This window comes from Phascolarctos cinereus, unplaced genomic scaffold (genome assembly GCF_003287225.1).
Source record: "Phascolarctos cinereus isolate Bilbo 61053 unplaced genomic scaffold, phaCin_HiC Scaffold_2;HRSCAF=192, whole genome shotgun sequence".
NCBI lineage: Eukaryota > Metazoa > Chordata > Mammalia > Diprotodontia > Phascolarctidae > Phascolarctos > Phascolarctos cinereus.
The window spans coordinates 135073875-135093697 of record NW_027555625.1 but is presented as its reverse complement, the minus strand read 5'-3'; the positions used below and the strand labels follow the sequence as shown (position 1 = coordinate 135093697).

At 38.5% G+C, this 19823-nt stretch overlaps 1 protein-coding gene across 1 annotated transcript in view; it reads right to left on the bottom strand.

The window, feature by feature from the left end:
- Positions 1-2712: 2712 nt before the first annotated feature.
- The window catches only part of AP3M2 (adaptor related protein complex 3 subunit mu 2), a 34234-nt gene continuing 17123 nt past the window's right edge, over positions 2713-19823 (bottom strand). The window contains exons 3-9 of the mRNA XM_020969632.1: positions 14213-14384; positions 12897-13034; positions 12235-12320; positions 11854-11987; positions 10571-10778; positions 9843-9987; positions 2713-4899 (exon numbers count right to left, since the gene is read on the bottom strand). Coding sequence (XP_020825291.1) covers positions 4799-4899; positions 9843-9987; positions 10571-10778; positions 11854-11987; positions 12235-12320; positions 12897-13034; positions 14213-14384 — 984 coding nt within the window. The 3' untranslated portion in view covers positions 2713-4798. The remainder of the gene's footprint in view (positions 4900-9842; positions 9988-10570; positions 10779-11853; positions 11988-12234; positions 12321-12896; positions 13035-14212; positions 14385-19823) is intronic.

Genomic DNA, 19823 nt, shown 5'->3' with positions numbered 1-19823 from the left:
CCTCAGTGTAGCCTGTTGTCTCTGGAGTCAACAACACCCTGTATCCAAGAATAAAACTGATGATCCCGGACTAGCTGTTGAATGTATGCGGACACAGCTGCAGAGAGAGAAAGGAGAGGAGGAAGGTGACGGTTTTCTACTATCTCTTCAGATATTGTCAGAATTGTTCAGTTCAGCATTTTCTTGGTAGAAAAGCAGGTTCAGCTACAGAGAGAGAGAGAGAGAGAGAGAGAGAGAGAGAGAGAGAGAGAGAGAGACAGAGAGACAGAGAGAGAGAGAGAGAGAGACAGAGAGAGAGAGAGAGAGAGAGAGAGAGAAGAAGATATATGTTGTTTAAAGCCTTGGGGCACAATTTAGGAAAAAGAACTCCTCTAAAAATTTGGACTCGTCCCCAAAGCCAGTTAAATACATGCAGACCATAGAAACTTGAGTCATAGATTTTTGACTTTAGGACAGCTAGGTTTTAACTTTCCCTGAATCAGTGCCAGACATACAACTGAGGCACTTAAGAAAAACATAGATTGAAGAGAGCAGTGTGGCAAGAATCCCAGGCCACTGCATCTGGCAAGAATTCGAGCAGTCCCCACCCCCACCCCCACCTCACCATGCATGGGGCAGGCTTTGTTCCGACACTTTGGTTAATGAAATGAACTGAAGAAGTATGGCCTCCTGGGATGGAAATGCAAAGTTAAAAGACTCCAGCATTCCTTTGAGTGAAGTCCTGGAAACCACAGACTATGTAAAGACAATAGCTCAGAAAAGGTCACTGACTCAGTTATAGGGCAGACACGGAGCCCAGCAAGGAGGGGTCATGTGAGTTACGCTAAAATGTACTCAAACAGCATGATGTGATCTGTTAGCAACACTCTTGTTTAGAGCAGCTTTGGGCAGGATGATTCAGGATGAAACATCCAAAGGGGGTTGAGAGGGAAAAGGCGGAGGAGGGAATCAAACATTTCTTCCTAGCTATCACTAGCTAACACATGGCTTCTAAAGAAGAAAGCTGCCACAACCAGTGAATAAGTATGATTTTCTGCCAATGGTGCTAGGAGTCTCATTGAACAAAAGGGAAAGAGAGACCCATAGATGACAAGCTGGCCCGTAATCCTAGGCCTGCCTATCAAAGCATGTCATAGGCTTTCTCCTTCTCATTCAACTTTGAGTCAAAGAATTGGATTTAACAAAGCTCCCTAGTGTTACCATTTTGAGGAAGTTTCAAAGCTTGAAGTTAAGCTCCCTTTAAAATACAAAATATTTTCAATCATTTGCTTGTTGCTGGCATTAAGTCACCACCTACTGGTCAGAGAAATAAAGTGCTAGTACTGTAACAAATAGTTGTATTACAGTTAACATTTCTTCCTCTTTTTTTTTTCTTCTTATAGTTAACATTTATTTCTTTCAAAATACTCTGGCCCATTTAAAAGCTACTAAGATGGAAAGACCAGGTATGGAAAGCGTGCAATTACCAAGAAAAATCTGTTACCAGTGTACAGCAGTATGACTACCGTTCAATGCAGATCCGTCCATGCCAGCCCCTACTTGATTAACACGTCTCCCTACTCCCTCCAGGATTGAACTGAAAATCCTTTGTTTGGCATTTAAAACTCGTCACAACCTGGCCCTTCCTAACTTTGCAGTCTTCTCCTATCCTTTCCACCCACTCCATGATCCAACCTCAGTGGCCTCCTCACCCAGGATACTCCATCTATCTCCCAACCCTGACTGTGCCTTTGCACTCACTGGCTACTCCTCATGCCTAGAATGTCTCCCTACTCCCTGCCTCCACCTCTGACTTTGAGAATCCCCAGGTTCCTTTAGGACTCAACTCAAGCATCATGTCTTCCATCAAAGGGGTCTTTCCTGGTCCCCCTAGCTGTTAGTGCCAAAGCCTCTAAGGGTTACCTTCTATCCTCTATCTTGCACACCCTGATTTAAACATTATGTCCCCCATTAGAATGTAAGCTACTTGGGAGGAGATTTTGCTTTGTATCCTGAGAGCTTAGATGGTACCCAGAACCTCGTAAAGTTTAAAAATGCTTACTGATTGATAGCTACCCCCTAGGTATTTACTTCAGTGAATTTCAAAAGACAGCTAGCAATGCTGAGGCCCTCCACGACAGCATCTTTCAAGAGGGCATTAATCTCCACTGTTAGTCTGATTAACAGTGCAAGTACAAGCCAGCAAGGCAGTATTAGAATAGGAATTAGAACTAAATTCTCAGATCTGGACTTGTCATGAACTCCAAGACCCTTAGCAAATCATATAAATGTGTAATTTAGGGTTCACAACTGTAAAATGGTGTTAATACCTTTACAGGAAATCCTATTAAAAATAAAAAAAGTACTTTAAGGTTTTTTTAACAGTAGCCATCAAAACCGTCAATTATGTATAATAATGTGTAATGACAGTCATTGTATATTACCATTAAGAACTTCCTTTGATGGGACATTCTTAGTGTCATACATGGGTTTAGAGATGGAAGGCATGTTAGAGATCACACAGTTCAACCCCCTCATTTTATGAATGAAGAAACTAAAGCCCAGATTGACTTGTCCTTGTGATTTGTCCATGATCATACAGCCAGTTAAGTGGCGCGGTTGGGACTCTGAGCCACGCATGACCTTCGATCCCAAGTTCAGTGCTCTTGCTACCATGCATTTGTGGCGGAGGTCATGGCAGGCCGCTTGAAACAAAACACTTGGGACACAGAGTTCTGGTAAAACTAATCTTTATTGAGGCTTGGGTGAGCATCTACTTCTGTATGTGCTAAACACATGGAGTCTGAACAGCTCCTCTGAGACAACCCTGCACCATTTGTTCCAGCAGTATACAGAGCTGTGTGGTTGGAATGATAGACCACCATGCACCAGAGATCCATTCCACAGGTCATAGATGATGATACAGTTGTCACTTTGTATGTTTAGCCTTGCACTCAGGAGGATGCTCCCCTTCCTCTTAGGTGTTTTGCCTACAATTAGCATGAGTTGCTCAAGAAGAGAACAGCTTCTGGAATTTTGGACTTAGAAACTTACACATATGCAGTAACAACAGGAATATATTACACTTTGAAAAATGATGCACTGGTTACACTGTCATCCCAGGAAGCCAGAAGTCATTCAGGGACCTGGGAAGAGGTGATTCTAAGTGCTATGGAGTTCCTAAAAAGGAGACTCCAAAGTTCACATGACTCCATAGCAGGTTTTGAGCCCAAGTCAGATCCTGAAGTGAGACTCAGCTGCTGTTTGCACAGTACCTAAAACACAAAGTGGAATGCCCAGGGAAGTTGGGAAGGAAACAAATTTCTCTCTTCACAGCACAATTTATATCAGAGGAAAAATACAGTGCAATACAAAGTTACATAGTATTCATTAGCAAAAACAAGTCCAGAAAAGTAAAGAGTTATGAAACTGAAAATTCATGTAAGTATCAGCAAAAATAGGATCAGGAAATAGATTTCTTTCATTTCTTTCTACCCACTCCTGCCAGGAAACAGGGAATAGCACCTGCATTTAAGCTAAAAGTGAATGTTCATGGCTTTTTAATTTTTAAATCAATACCACATATACCCTTGAACAATTGTGAAAATTGCAAGCCACTTAGTCACCCAGTGACTGAGAACAAAGACTAGGTAACTGTTAGGCAACTCTAGCATATTCTTCATGATCCAGGTGGCCAGTTCCGACCTCCTTAAGAATGGAACTCGAATTTTTTTTCTCATGGAATCTAGCCATATAACCTATGCCCCAAACAGACCTTTCATTTCCCAATGCTGAGACATCCCTGAACAAGCTAGGCTAGGATATGTTGGCTCAAACCTCCTCAACCTTCTTCACCTTATGAAAGCTAGAGGAAAATCAGATTCCAGGAAGGAAGCTAGTGAAAGTGTAGTGAGTTAAATTATTTGGGGTTGGGCAAGGAGGAATGAGAATTGTATAGTTTGTGTAGCCACTATCCTACGAGAGAGGCTCAGACATCCTCTTCTCCCTTTCTACCAATAATGGACAACCTTACCTCCTCTGAATACTGAGATTAAAAATAACGGCCAGGACCTCATTAGAGTAATTGGTACAGGATTGTAGGTCTGCAAGGATAATTTTTTTTCCTACTGTGTTTTAGCATTTTAGTGTTGGGTTTAAAACAACTTTGAAAATTCCCAGTTTATCACGCCTGTCCAAATTTAGTGAATATTTGACAAGCAGAGAAATCTATGTATAAGAAATCAACCAACTCAACACCTTCATTTCTTTCTACCCTCCTATGAATGAGGTCCTTAATTACTTCCCATATCACTCATCCTCCCACACATAACTTCCCTTACACAAAACTGTCCTCCAGGGATTTCTTATTCCCTCCTCCAGGTCCACAATCGACCCTTCCTTGGCTAATATTCACCATTATTCAAATGATCGAACTCTCTTATCACCCCCTTTTAGAAAGGACTATTTTCCTAGCTTCAGAAAGAAAAGTCAGGCAAGCAACATATGCCAGCCTTCTTCAGAAAATAGATTAAAAAGAGTTAAATATATAGTCAAACAAATCTGCCATGTCTCATCTCCTCTTTGAGAATGAAATTATCACTGATTCAACTTCAGATATGTCCAGTTCTCCCTGGTGACCCTCCTTCTCCCTTGATTTGTTCAGTGAGACTAAAGGCTCAGTAGATCCAACACAGAAAAAAGGGAGAATGTTGGCCCAAGAAGAAATTGATGTGCAGAAGACAGGCCCGGTTCTTTACTTCTGGATGAGACAAAATAGAAAAAGTATTTGTGGCTCTTCCCTCAATCTGGGATTCTCTTTTCAGGTTCGGACTTGAAACTTCCCAGCTTTGGTCATGTATTTTATGCCCTTGAATGGTTTATACTTTTCTCCATACATATCTAGACGGTTCACTTTCAATCCTAGAATAAATAAAGGGATATAACATAGGTGTTATTTCAAGTAAAGAGAAAACAAAATTGTATAAAGAGAAGAGAATGATATATGGTATGCACTGCTATATTTGACACAACTGATCGCCCTTCCCCTGGACTTTCTTCCCAATATGCATTTTTGGGACACTATTCTCCCCAGGTTCTCCTCTTACCTGCCTGTCTTGCTCCTCCATCTCCTTTGCTGATCATTATCTATATTAAGCTTCTTAACTATGCATATTCTCTTGACTCTAGTCCCAGGCCCTCCTCATCTCTTTGCTCTCTACATCAGGGGTTCTTAACCTTTTTTTGTATCATCGACCCCTTTGGCAGCCTGGTGAAGACTATGGACTCCTCAGAATAACGTTTTAAATGCATGAAATAAAATACATAGGATTACAGAGGAAACCAATTATTTTAATGTACAATTATTAAAATATTAAAAAACAACCACTTTCATGGACACCATATTAAGAATCCTTCTAGTATACTTTCTCTTAGTAACCTCATCATTTCTATGGGTTTAGTTACCATCTTTATGCAGATAAACTCAGAGTTGAAAAACCCATACTCCTGAGGAGCTTATATTCTAGTGGAGAAAACAAAAGAACATCTATAAGTGTATACAGACTAGATGGAAAGACAAGAAACACAAATAAATTCAAAGAAGTTTAATACAAGGCAATTTGGGAAGGAGGACACCAGCACTTAAGGGATCAGGAAAGGTTCATGTAGGAAGGGGGTCCTGAGTTTCATTGTGGAAGAAGAGAAGTATTCTATAAATCAATATATTAAACTAACGCCTCTCTTCTGAGCTTTCATCTCATATCACCAATTGTTTACTGGACATTTCAAACTGGATATCTAGGAGATATGTCAAATTCAATATATTCAAAATAGAATCCATTATCTCCTTCCTCTATATCCTCCCCTCTTCCATCTCCCCCTACTTTTGTTGACGACATCACAGTCTTGTCAACCTCCCAAGTCTGTAACCCTGGCACGATATTCCATACTTTCCCTCACCTACTTTATCCAAATGGTTGTCAAATCCTGCCGTTTCTACCTCCACAACACATCCTGCATTCAGCCGTTTCCTCACACAGACACCCTTACTTCAGGCCCTCATCCACCTTTTGCCTAGAGCAGGGATGGGGAACCTACAGCCTCGAGCCCACATGCGGCCTTCTAGGTCCTCAAGTGCAGCCCTTTAACTGAATCCAAACTTCACAGAACAAATTCCCTTAATAAAAGGATTTGCTCTGTAAAACTTGGATTCCGTCAAAAGGTCACACCCAAGGACCTAGAAGGCCACAGGTTCCCCACCCCGGCCCTAAACTATTACAAAAGCCTTCTGTCTGGTCTCAAGTCTCTACCTCAAGTCTCTCTTCAGTTTATTTTACCAACTGCTGTTAAAGTGATTTTCCCTAAGCACAGATCTGACCATGTCAGTCTCTTAATCAACTCTAGTATCTCCCTTTTGCCCCCACAGGACACAATATCAACTCTTCTGTATTATTTTTAAAGCCTTTTTGTGGTGGCAAAGAATTGACTATGAGGGAATGAATGCCCATCAATTGGGGAACGGCTGAACAAGTTGTGATATGTGAATGTAGTGGAATTCTATTGTTCTATAAGAAACGATGAGTAGGTGGACTTTAAGAAAACCTGGAAAGATTTATATGAACTGATGCTGAGTAAAGTAAGCAGAACCAGGAGAACACTGTACACAGGAACAGCAATACTGTGTGATGATCAACTATGACAGACTTAGCTCTTCTCAGCAATACACTGATCCAAGGCAATTCCAAAAGACTCCTGATGGAAAATGCTATCCACATCCAGAGAAAGAGCTATGGAATCTGAATGCAGATTGAAGCATATTATTTTTTTTTCTCTTGTGCTTTTCCCCCTTTTATTTTGATTCTTCTTTCACAACATGACTAGTGTGGAAATATGTTTAACATGATTACACATGGATAACATATCAGACTGCCTGCTGTCTTGGGAGACGGGGAGGGATTGAAGGGAGGGAGAAAAATCTGAAACTCAAAACCTTACAGAAATGAACACTGAAAACTATCTTCACATGTAATTGGGAAAAAAATCACTATGAAGTACAAAAAAAAGAAAATGAACCTTCTGTCCCTTCTTTGTAGAGACAGGGGATTATGGGTGAAGAACAATGGAAATGTCACATTTGGTTGATGAGTTGGTTAGTCTTACTGAATGGTTTTTTTTCTGTTTATTCTTTGTTATAAGAGATGGCTCTCTAAGGGAAAAAAGGAATGGATATATTGGGAAATCAAGGTATTATAAAAGCTAAAACTGTTAAGAAAAATTTAAAAATGTCAAAAGGCTTTAGACATGGCGAACAACAAAAAGAGAACTATGCCAACTGACAGGAATGGCCAGATTATCCATGTAGATGTCATTTTTGAAATCAGCTGTTTGTGTGCAGTCAAACAGACCACAAACTAGTTAGAACAAAGGTCAAAATCAACACCCAATTGGAAGAGAAGATCAAGGTAAGAAGAAACTGTGTGTAACTACACTTCTGAAGTGATCTATATAAACCAGCTACTGACAATAAGAAATGGAAAATAGAGTCAAGGAAAAGATATTAATAGACATAGATAATCACCATCTTTCCTACAGAAGTAACAAATATATTGTAATCACAATAAGAAGGAGACTAAATAACCCCAGAGTCAACCTTAACCAGCAAACATTTGATCTTGCCAAGGTGAGAGGCAAGGCAATGCTAATTTAAAATATATTCATTTATGAAATGTGAAAGAAGTAGATAGGTTATAAGAAGAGCCTCTCAAAAGAGTGAAGAATGATGGAAGGAGAATGAATCTCAAAAAAGTCTGGCATAAGACCCAACTAAAATAGATCATCCCAAAAGAGTTTGTAGATAAAACTGAGAGATCAACAATAAAAGAAAAATAGAACATATCTGTCAGCATTTTATAACAAACTATTTTCATCATCGACAGTAGAAACAACACATTTGGATTCTAATACCTTAGTGTCAATAAGGAATATGGCAGAAATTACACTAAAGAAAATTAAATCGCAGCTGGATTAGACCAAGTACAAACAGAAGAATTTGGAGACAGAAGTGACAAGTCTGAAAGGCTTTAGAGTGATTTTACAAAGGTATCTCAAAGAGAGGAATACTAAGAAACTAGGAAAAAAAAATAGCAGATGATGTCTTTTTAAAAAAAGGCATTTGAAAGGACATTGATAACTACTGATCCATATGCCTACTTTGTCATCTCTATAAAGTCTTTAAGAGAACAATCTAGCTATACTTATGTCAAGAGAATCCTTGATGTGAATATGAGAAGGGAACAGGTAGACTTTCATAAATACTTTTCTGAGAGATTAAGTAAATTACCCACAGTGTTGACTGCTTGACACCCAAAAATATTGAAGAATCCCAAGACTCTTCAAAAGAGATCAGTCTAACAATTCACACAGAAAAAATCAAATGGATGAAGAATAACTACTGTTCAGATTATGACATGCAATTACATGGGCAGTCCACTGAGTTTGTTCATCAAAAAGCTACCTGGACAAGTCCTACAGGTGAATAATCAAATAAACCCAGAAATGAGTAGGCAAGATAACATTTGTAAAATTATGTAGCACTTTAATTTTCCCCAGCTGCTTGGTACCACAAAAACCCATCTTTTAACACCAATATTCTTCTAGTGATTTGATATGGGTAGAAAAACCTAGGACACTTCAGTGTTTAAAAAAAATCAAAATTGTGGGTGACTCAAAAGGCAATCGAGAAACATAGGAAGGAGATAAAGATGTGGTAGTTCTAGTGGCACATGCCCCATTAGTACTCATGGAATGTTAAAAGACCTAGAGGAAATCCTCTAGGATGGTGGGTAGATCCTCTATGGAAAATTTATGGAAAGGCAGGGACAAGAATCCCACAGGACGAGAGGGAATGTGTACATTGTGACCTATATCATGTGAGGAAATATTCTTATCAATAAAATCACTGATCGAAGTATAAGTTTGAAAATCTATTCTTTTGTTCTTTGAGTGGCTGTGACTTGAAAGTGATTTATTTGAAGGTTGCAAGAAAAAGCTAAGTAAAGAGCATGATGAATAAATCAAATTCCAAGTTATCTGGGATTAACAAGCTAACTAATATTAAAAATACTCTAACTGTAATAGGTAGTAAAAAAAACAAAACAAAACACCACGGGGCAACTTATGTTACATACTTGGGAACCTAAGAACAACTTCTTAATTTTTTTTTTTTTTGGTGAGGCAATCAGGGTTAAGTGACTTGCCCAGGGTCACACAGCTAGTAAGTGTCAGGTGTCTGAGGTTGAATTTGATGATGCAGATGCAATCTTCAAGGATCTCATGTTTTTAGTTAATTCTAATCACTGAACTAAGTCAATAGCCTGAAAGTTAGGGGTGAAAGACTGATTTTATGGAGTTCTGAAGGCAAAGAGACTTGCCAGAGCAACTTCAGGTGAGGGTATGCTGATATGCGTGGGCTCAATGGGCCTAGAATGACAAATATAGGTTGGAAAAAAAAACATTTCTGATCAAAGCCACTATCTAAAAAAGAAAAGGACATACCTTCAAACTGTAGATCGATCGAACTAAGGGCAAGAACCTTCTCAAGTCAGAAAGGACTTAAGTACAACCTCTTATCAGTATTTATTTTTATTTGTAGCTAGTTCCTTTCACCTAGATGATTTTGGTGATTTTACAATCAAGGATTATAAAATTTTCCCTGAAATATGTTGGAAAAAAGCTACACTTTCTAGTCTAAAGCTTACATTTCAGCTAAAGAAACAAAACTCTGTAAATAAATAGTAAGCTGTCAGGAAAGCTTTTCAAATTAGAAAGTCATTTATACTCCTGACCTCCAGCTGTTGGTTACTCACCAGAGATGGCCAGCTGCTGGATTTTAAATTGCAGGTTGATAGTAGGGTTCTCATCAGGTTTGGAAGCCCCAGCTTGAAGGCTCATAGTCCCCTTCAGACTTGGCAACTTTTGGGGATTTATTTTTCCGACATCCCAAGAGAGCAACTTCAGAGAGAAGAAGAAACATGGTAACAGAAAAGTGATGAGTTAAATGTGGTAGGAAAATACTTTCTTTAGTCCTATTTCTACACAATAAGAAGCCCACAATACTTTTCTTGAATGTATTTTAGCTATAATCTTACAGAAAAAAAGTTTTTTAAACAAAAAAATTAGCTGCACTGGGATTAACATTTGAAAGAAGTTGCTCAGGCAGCTAGGTGGCGCAGTGGATAGAGCTCCGGCCTTGAAGTTAGGAAGACGAGTTCAAATTCGACCTCAGACACCTGACACTTACTAGCTGTGTGACCCTGGGCAAGTCACTTAACCCTGATTGCCTCACCAAAAAAAAAAAAATTAAGAAGTTGTTCTTAGGTTCCCAAGTATGTAACATAAGTTGCCCCGTGGTGTTTTTTTTTTTTTTACTACCTATGTGTAATGATTGTATCCTTGTCATGTCATTTCAATGAGGGCAAAACTCCATCCCAAGCTCCTTTTCAACAAATGACACGGTCACTTTTGGAAATGCCTAAACAGTTACTGTTGCACCAGCCATTTCCAATTCAAAATGTCCTAATCTATAATCACTTACCTTGGTAACTGGGTCAAAAGTGTGGGTGCCCTGAGATGGAGTAAGGCTCATGTTCAGGACCCCTTTGGGCATTTGGCTGGTGACAATCACTCCCTCTACAGTTTTCCCCATCGTCTGCTTGGGCCCCACTGTAATCTCAAAGCGCCCTAGTGAGCTACTATCTCGGAAACTGATGCTATGTTTGACATACACTGGAACTGCGACCAAGCTGAGGAAAAAAAAAGACAGGCAATTCATTTTATTATTGCAGTGAAAACATGCAACATCTCTTCACCTTTCCCTTTTTCTCCTGGTATCATGTTTTCCTCTTCACGTGAATTAACTTATGAAAATACTCAGCATACCTTAAAGCACCATACAGATGCTAGTTGTTATTATTATTGTCATTATGTTCTCATCCCTTACCTCAATCAGCATACAAAGTACTCTTCTCCCTTTTCTTTTTTCAAGGATAGGTATCTAGCAGCTAAATTACCAGATAGATAGCATGGAGTTTTGACTCTAAGTTTCCAACCTTGCTGAGACAGTGGACTTCTTAAACACTAGTCTCAGGTTCAGAAAACCAGAGTTTGAATCTGGCTTTGCCACTCACTAACAATGTGGCCTTGGGCAAATCACTTCTTTTTCCAGGCTTCAGCTTCCTCACCTGTTAAATAATGGAGCTATACCAGATGATCTCTGAAGTCCTTTCTAGCCCTAAAAGTCAACGTTTCTAAAAGTAAAATCAATAAAGCCCTCAAATACTAAGTACCAGGCATCAGGTATGACACTAAGAAGTCACTTTATCCTGTATTTCCATTTCTAGATTTATAAAGTGTGGTTAATACTTCTTTTCTTGAGAGTGTAATACTATCACCTTATATTTATATAGTGCTTAAGCTTTTTTCAAAGGCCTGTTGCATTCAAGATATAATTTGATCCTAATAAACCAATGAAATAGGGGGGCATTATTTTTTCCCATTTGATAGATGAACAAATAAAGAAAAGTGAAGGGTGTCATTTAACAAGTTACTGGCAAGGTTGGGACCAGAACCTGGATCTCTGTACTTTCTTCTATACTTTATGCTCTTTTCATTGACTTGCACTTTCTCTAAAGGAATTTAAATCCTCAGATTAAAGAGACAACTGAAATCCTAACAATTATTGTTTTTCATAGTTTTCAGAATGTTTGTTGAATATAAGAACACAAATCATACAGCAATGTTCACATTCTAAGTTGAGAAAAATATTCTGATTTGGAGACATATAGATATGTTTCATTCATATTGAGAATTGCTGCTTACTTCTGAGCACTGACATGGTAGGAGAGCAGGCGGAAGTTTCCATCAGGGGGGATGAAGGAAAGGATACGCTCAGATTCCCAGCGCTTGAAACGAACACACGGATGAAAGCTGACATCATCTAACAACCTAGGATTCTAAAGTTACCATATAAGGAAGAGTAAGGAACAGGAAATAAACGCTCATATATCATCCAGGGAAATTGTTTAGATGTTTTTCACAAAAACAAACAAAAACCTTCTAGTTATATAGAATGAATTTAGTTAAATACAAGTTTTTTGACCAAACCTTTTAATTCCTCATTTCATTTCTTTCTCTTTCTTTATCACTAAGTATGCCAACATCTCTTTTTTTAAGCACTATATCTCTAGCCCAGTGTTTTACCATGAAAGACAGTGTGAGATCTGGCATCCCGGTCAGCTTGACACAAGCATCAATGACTCCTTGGATCTCAGCAGTGATTGTAGAACCTGACACAAAAAAATAAAACAGAGCAGCAAATAAAAGGCCATTGAACCAAACAAGTGTCATCATTCTAACTGAAGTTCCAAAGACATTTCGTGTAAGCTAAAGGACCACAATCAAATCTAATTTTCCCCAAATTCTAAGATGTTATATTTTCTCCATATCTACCAAATTAAATAAGTGGGGAAAAAAGTCTCATTAGTGATTCTGTCAGTGATAACCTTTGCCAGACTGGTCCTAGGAATAAAGGGTAAAATACCTTAGGAAAGCAACACTAATTTCTACTAAGAAAAACTTCTTTTTCTTTTTGATATTTATAGAACTTAATAGGAGTACAAGATAGCAAAGAGCCATATGAAATCATTAAAGTTACACACTAAAAGCATAAAGTATCAAGACAAACCTAATTAATTACTGATAAATGGGACAGATATACAAATACACATCACTGTATACATAACAATGGTCAGTTAAGTCATATAAGGGGAGCATACTTCCAATACATATTAATACTACATGAAAAAAATCATTGCCCTCAATTTTCTTGGTGCTCAAACACTTTAGATCACAGCTGCAAATACCTGATTTATCAATGATGGCATCAATCTCCTCAATCACATCAAAATATGCTTCATTATTAGTATATTTTACCCCAGTCCGTCGCCACGGTACCACTGATAACTGTCCAGTGGGAAGCTGATCACCCACATTTGTGCTTCCTAAAACAGTAATTAACACAATTTTATCCACAGTTGATTCCACCTTCCCAATCCCTTTCACCAAACTTCTACACAATGTGTTGAAATTTCCTAAACTAAAGATATGGTTTTCCCAAAGGCTTTTTTCCTCCTTATAAAGGAATGACCTGATCTATTTAAAAAATTCCTTGTTGCCATCTGGTCTGAAAAAACACCACCTCCCTTAGTCACCTTCTCCCTTCCCCCTCCTAGAGAAAAAAAAAATAAAGCTACATGAAGAACAGACTCTATTATTATGGTTTTGAAAGTAACCTGAACTTACTTTCTCAAATTCCACAATAGCCTGCAGTTTAAATAATGTAATGGCTTCCACCAGGGATATCAGTATATACAGTGGTGTACAATTTTCATGGGTAAAATCATCTGGTTCTTGCTGAGTTCTTGGGTACATCAGGGCTCTGGTATCAGAATGAATCCATCAATACAATCTCTCTTAGACTTAAGGCCAGAGGTTTAATGGCATAAAAGACTACTGCAATTCCTTTCTATTATATGCCAGCTAAAGATGTATTTTCAAGCCATTTTTATGTTCCTCATAAAAAGGTAAAGAGATTTAAAAAGCACTAGTACTAAAATTCTATAAGACTAGTCTTCTTCAAAGCTCTTTTCTCCCGCTATTTCTTGCACCTTCCCAAACTGAAGGCAAAGAAAATGAATTTAAAGCCACGCCCTTAGCAGCATCTTCACAGTCAGGCATTGGGAAAGTTGTTCTGAGACATTAGTTTCCTAGGACTGAGTTGGATAAATGACATTTGAGACTTGCTAGTGTTTTTATAAATGACCTACACTTCATGAAAAATATATGGAACAAAGCTGTAAAACTCAATTCTAAACTTCAGGGGTCTATTTCTCCTCCTTGTCAGAATGCTCAAAATGTGGGAAAAGGTTTTTCCCCCCTTGAAAAGGGGTAGTGTGAGTTCCTTGGACCTGAAGAAATTTTCTAACAGAGAGTATCATTTCAGTCCATACTCAACATTTAAAGATGCATATACAAAGCAAATATTAAAATTAAAGCAACTAAAAATCAGAAATCATTTTTACCCTGGGACTAGCACTCAGCCAACACAAAATTTCAGAACAAGCAACATGATGACTTCAGCAGTCAGAGACTACAACTAGCTTTGTACCCTTCTCTATACCTGTGATAGTGTTAACAACAGTTCGAAGGATAGTAGGAGGCTTTATCAGCTCTTTCAAGATGTTTGACTCGGTAGCCAATGGAAACCCATTGTCTAGCATCTCTTCAAGTACTTCATAAACCACAACAACATTGTCTTTGATAACTAGTTCTGAACAAACTCCAAAATAATCCTGGAGAAAATAAAACAAAGATGTTAATCACATTCAGAGAGTAAGAAATATAATAACTTCCCCAATGAATGAATACCTAGTCTTGTCTATATTACTTTCTGAAGTTTTTTTTTCTCAATTACATCTAAAAACAATTTTTAACATTTGCTTTTTCTAATTTTTGAGTTCCAAATTCCCTCCCTCTCTTCCTTCCCCCCTCCTCAGGAAGGCACTTTGATATAGATGATACATGTGCAATCATGCAAAACGTATTTCCACGTTAGTCATGTTGCAAAAGAGAAAAAACAAAAAAAGAAAAAACAAAACAAAAAAGTACACTTTGATCTGTATTCAGACTCCATTAGCCCTTTCTCTGGAGGTAGACAGCATTTTTCATCCATCAGAATTGTCTTGGGTTACAGTACTGATCAGAATAGCTGAGCCTTTCACAGCTGATCACTGCAAACTCTTGCTGTTGCTGTGTATGATCTCCTGGCTCTGATAACTTAACTTTGCATCAGTCTATATAAGTCTTTCCAGGTTTTTCTGAATGCATCCTGTTCATCATTTCCTACAGCACAATAGTATTCTATTACAATCGTATACCACAACTTGTTCACCCATTCCCCAATTGATGAGCATCCCTTCAATATACAATTCTTCACCACCACAAAAGAGCTCCTATAACTATTTTTGCACATATAGAAGTTTTTCATTTTTCTTTGATTTCTTTGGGACACAGATGTAATAATGGTATTGCTGGGCCAAAGCGTATGCAGAGTTTTATAGCCCCTTGGGAATAGTTCCAAATTGGGTTGGATCAGTCCACAACTCCATCAAGAGTGCATTAGTGTTCCAATTTTTCCACAGCCCCTCTAGTATTTGTTGTTTTCCTTTTTTTGTCACATTGCTGTTCAATTGTTTCAATCATGTCCAACTCCTTGTGACTCCATTTGGAGTTTTCTTGGCAAAGATACTGGGGTGGTTTGCCATTTCCTTTTCCAGCTCATTTTACAGATGAGGAAACTGAGGCCAACAGGGTGACTTGTGACTTGCCCAGGGTCACACTGCTAGTAAGTGTCTGAGGACAGATTTGAACTCAGGAAGATGAGTCTGACTTCAGGCCTGGCACTTTACCCACTGTGCTACTTCTGCCATATTAGCCAATCTGACAGGTGTGAAGATGTACCTCTGAATTGTTTTAATTTGCATTTCTCTAATCAATAGTTATTTAGAGCATTTTTTCATATGACAGCTTTGATTGCTTCTCAGGAAAACTGCCTGTTCATATCCTTTGACCACTTATCAACTGAGGAATGATGCGTATTCTTATCAATTTGACTCCGTTCTCTATATATTTAAGAAATGAGGCCTTTATCAAAGAAATTTGCTATAAAAATTTTACCCTAGTTTCTTGCTTTCTTCCTAATCTTGGCTGCATTTGTTTTGTTTGTAGAAAACCTTTTTAACTTAATATAATCAAAATTTTCCATTTTATATCCATAATGTTCTCTATCTCTTGTTTGGTTATAAATTCTTCCTTTATCCATAGATCTGACAGGGAAAGTATTTCATGCTCCCCTAATTTGCTTATATCACTCTTTATTTCTGAATCATGCACCCATTTTGACCATATCTTGGTATACAGTGTGAGATGTTAGCTGTACCCTATGTCTGCCAAACTGATTTCTGGTTTCCCCAACAATTTTTGCCAAATAGTAAATCCTTTTCCCAAAAGCTTGGATCTCTGTGCTTATCAAACACTAGATTACTATGGTCATTAACTACTGTACATTGTATACCTGATCTATTCCATTGATTCACCACCCTATTTCTTAGCCAGTACCAGATTGTTCTGATGATTACCACTTCGTAATACAGTTTGAGATCTGGTACTGCTAGGCCGCCTTCCTTCACTTTTTTCCATTGATTCCCTTGATATTCTTGACCCTTTGTTCTTCCAGAAGAATTCTATTATTGTTTTTTCTAGCTCTATAAAATAATTTTTGGTAGTTGGTTGGTATGGTATTGAATAAGTACATTAGTTAGAATTGTAATGTTCATTACATTGGCTCTGCCTACCCATGAACAATTAATATTTCTCCAATTGTTTAGATCTGACTTCATTTGTGAGAAGTGTTTTGTAATTGTTTTCATATAGTTCCTGGGTTTGTCTTGGCAGGTAGACTCCTAAGTATTTTATACCGTCTACAGTTATTTTATTTATTTATTTATTTTCTCTCTCTTCCTGCTAGGCTTTGTTGGTAATTATGTTACTTTTTTTTTTTAACACTTTTTGCTGAGGCTTTCAGACACTTTCTAAAGATAGGTTTTTTCCTATTCCTTTTCAATATTTCTGTGTGGATGTGTCTGTATGACAAAAATAACATAAGAACTACAGCTTATATTCTATTTCTATGGACTGGCAAAATTTATTATAGAATCTTAGGGTTGCAGGTGACTTTAAAGGTCATCCAACCAAATTCCAATCTAGTGTGAGAATCATTTTTATAATAATAGTGTGGCCAAAGTATTGTCTATTGAAAGAAAAGTTTTATTTCTTCAGAATATCTCCCATTGTCTGAAAGCATCAAAATAAAAAGGAGGGGTCATATGCAAGTTTGTGAATAATATGATTTTACATTTGTAAAGCATTTTATAGTTGATGCTAATAACCTTATGCTGTAGGCAGGCATTATCCCTGAGCAATTACTTGTTCCAAAATCGAATGGACTATTTCTATAAGTAGCAAGTTCCTCATCACTAGGCGTCTTTAAGCAGAGGCTAGATGACTACTTGGAGTATACAGAATCCCAGAGTTGGAAGGGACCTCATATGTCATCACAGTCTAATAACTGAATAAACAAAATCCAGTAACTGAACAGTAATCTCATACAACATCCCTGAAAAGTAATCATCCCGTCTTCAGAGGAATCTACTACCTCCTGAGGCAGTGCATTCCACATTGAGGTAGTTCTAATTGTTATTTTCCATACATCATGCCTAAATTTGTCTCTTTGCAACTTTTACCTTTTGCTCGAAGTTTTATGCTGAAGTACAAGCACAAATTTAATCATTCTTCCATATTAAAACCCTCAAAATATTTGAAGTAAGCTATTATGTCCTTTCTTATCACCAATCTTTATTCTTTCCAGGTTAAACACTCCTTGTTCCTTAGATTGTACAGCATGGTCTCTAGCTTCCTTACTATTCTTGTTGCTTTCCTGAGGATGCATTCCAATCTGTCAATGCCCGATCTAAACCATGGCATAGAAATGAACACCATTCCAGATGTAGTCTGACTAGTTACTAATTTTGGACACTGTGCCTCTTTTCTGGTCTGGACCTGTGATAACATTGGTGTAGAAAATTTCCAGGGAGGAAACTCCCTCTACCAATACAGACCAGTAATTGCTCTGCCTCTTACAGTCTTAAGGTTGTTTGACTTGCCTAGGATCACATGGCTACTGGACTTAAATCTAGATCTTCCTAACTCAAAGGCCGGCTCTCTGTTAACTACACTAAGCAGCCTGTTGTGCCTCTCTTTATGCTGTCAAACATTTGCTGACATTTAAATAGTGTTTTAAGGTTTGCAGAGCACTTTAGATGCCTCATTTCCTTTGATCTTCATTACAACTCAGGGAGGTATGTACTACATACAGTACCAGGTGCATTTTACAGATGAGACTACTTGGATGCAGAAAGGTTAAGTTCCTTGCCTATGGTCACAGAGCTAGTGCCCAAGGGTTGATTCAAATATAAATTTTCTGACTCCAAGTTTACACTCTACCCATTATGTCATGGTGCCCTTCAGACCAAGATCTTATTAGTTTCTTTTTGGATTGACAACGTGGACTAGTGTCTCATATTTGGCGTGCAATCCATTAAAACTTTCAAATATTTTTCAAACAGTTGTCTAGCCATTCCTCTACCATCCTATACCTATGCAGTTAAGTTTCTTGACACAAGCATAGGATCTTATACTTGCCTTAAAGTCTATCATACTAATCTATTCAGCACATTATTATTATAGCCTATGAGGATCTTTTCAGATCCTAACTCCTGAAGTATCAGCTTCCCTTCAAGCTCGGAGTTACTGGAGAATTTGATAATCTTTTGCTAGATCCTCCAGATCACACATTCTAACCACAGGTGTCCCTCAGGGTCTTATCCTGGCCCCTCCTCTGTTCTCCCTCTATACTACTTCACCTCATGAGCTCATCAGCTTCCATAGATTTAATTACCATATTTATGCTGATGGCTCTCAAATCTACCTGTCTTGCCCCAGTCTCTTTGCTAACCTCTAATCTCTCATCTCCAACTGCCTTTCAGACATCTAAACCGGATGTCCAGTAGACACTTCAAAATAAACATGTCCAAAACTGAACTCATTATCTTTCCCCAATAAGATTTCCCCACCTCCTACCTTCCCTGTCACTATCGAGGGTAACACCATCCTTCCAGTCCTTTCGGCTCATAATCTAGGAGTCATCCTCAACTTCTCACTGTCTGTCGCCCCCCTTCCCCCATATCCAATCTGTTGCCAAGGCCTGTCTGTTTCATGTCTGCAACATCTCTCCTATATACACCCCCTTCTCTCCTCTGACACTGTGCCCACTCTGGCTCAGGCCCTTATCACCTCATGCCTGGACAACTGCAATAGCCTGCTGGTGGGTCTGCCTGCCTCAAGTCTCTCCCTATTCCAATCTATCCTTCATTCAGCCACGGAATGAATTTTCCTAAAGCACAGGTACTACTATGTCCCCTCTGCTGAATAAACTCCATTGGCTCCTTATTGTCTCTAGGACCAAATACAAAATTCTCTGTTTGGCATTCAAGGCCATAACCTACCCTCCTCCTACTTTCCAGTCTTCTAACACTACCTGCCTCGAGTCTCTCTCCACTCCAGTGCACACTCCACGCAGTCAACCACAACAGTGATTTTCTTAAAATGCACATCCCCCTACTTGATAAACTCCAGTACCTTCCTATCATCTCCAGAAGCAAATGCAAAAATGATCAGTTTGGCCTTCAAAGCCCTTCATAACCTCATCCCCTTCCTATTTTTTCCAAACAGGTATTCTTGTACTCCCAATGTATATTCTTGGGTCCAGTGACACTGGCCTCCTGGCTGTTCCAGGAACAAGACACTCCACCTCTCAGTTCCAGGCATTTTCTCTGGCTGTTCCCCTTGCCCTCCCTCCTCTGTTTTGACTTCTGACCTCCCTGGCTTTCTTTAAGTACCAACTAAAATCCCACCCTCTACAGGAAGCCTTTCCCAACTCCTTTTAATTTTAGTGCTTTCCCTCTTTTAATTATTTCCTATTTATTCTGCATATAGCTTGCTTTGTATATATTTATTTGCATGTTGTCTCCCCCATTAGACTGTAAACTCCTTGAGGGTAGGGACTGTCTTTTGCATTTTTTTTTGTATCCCCACAGCTTAGCACAGTGCCTGGC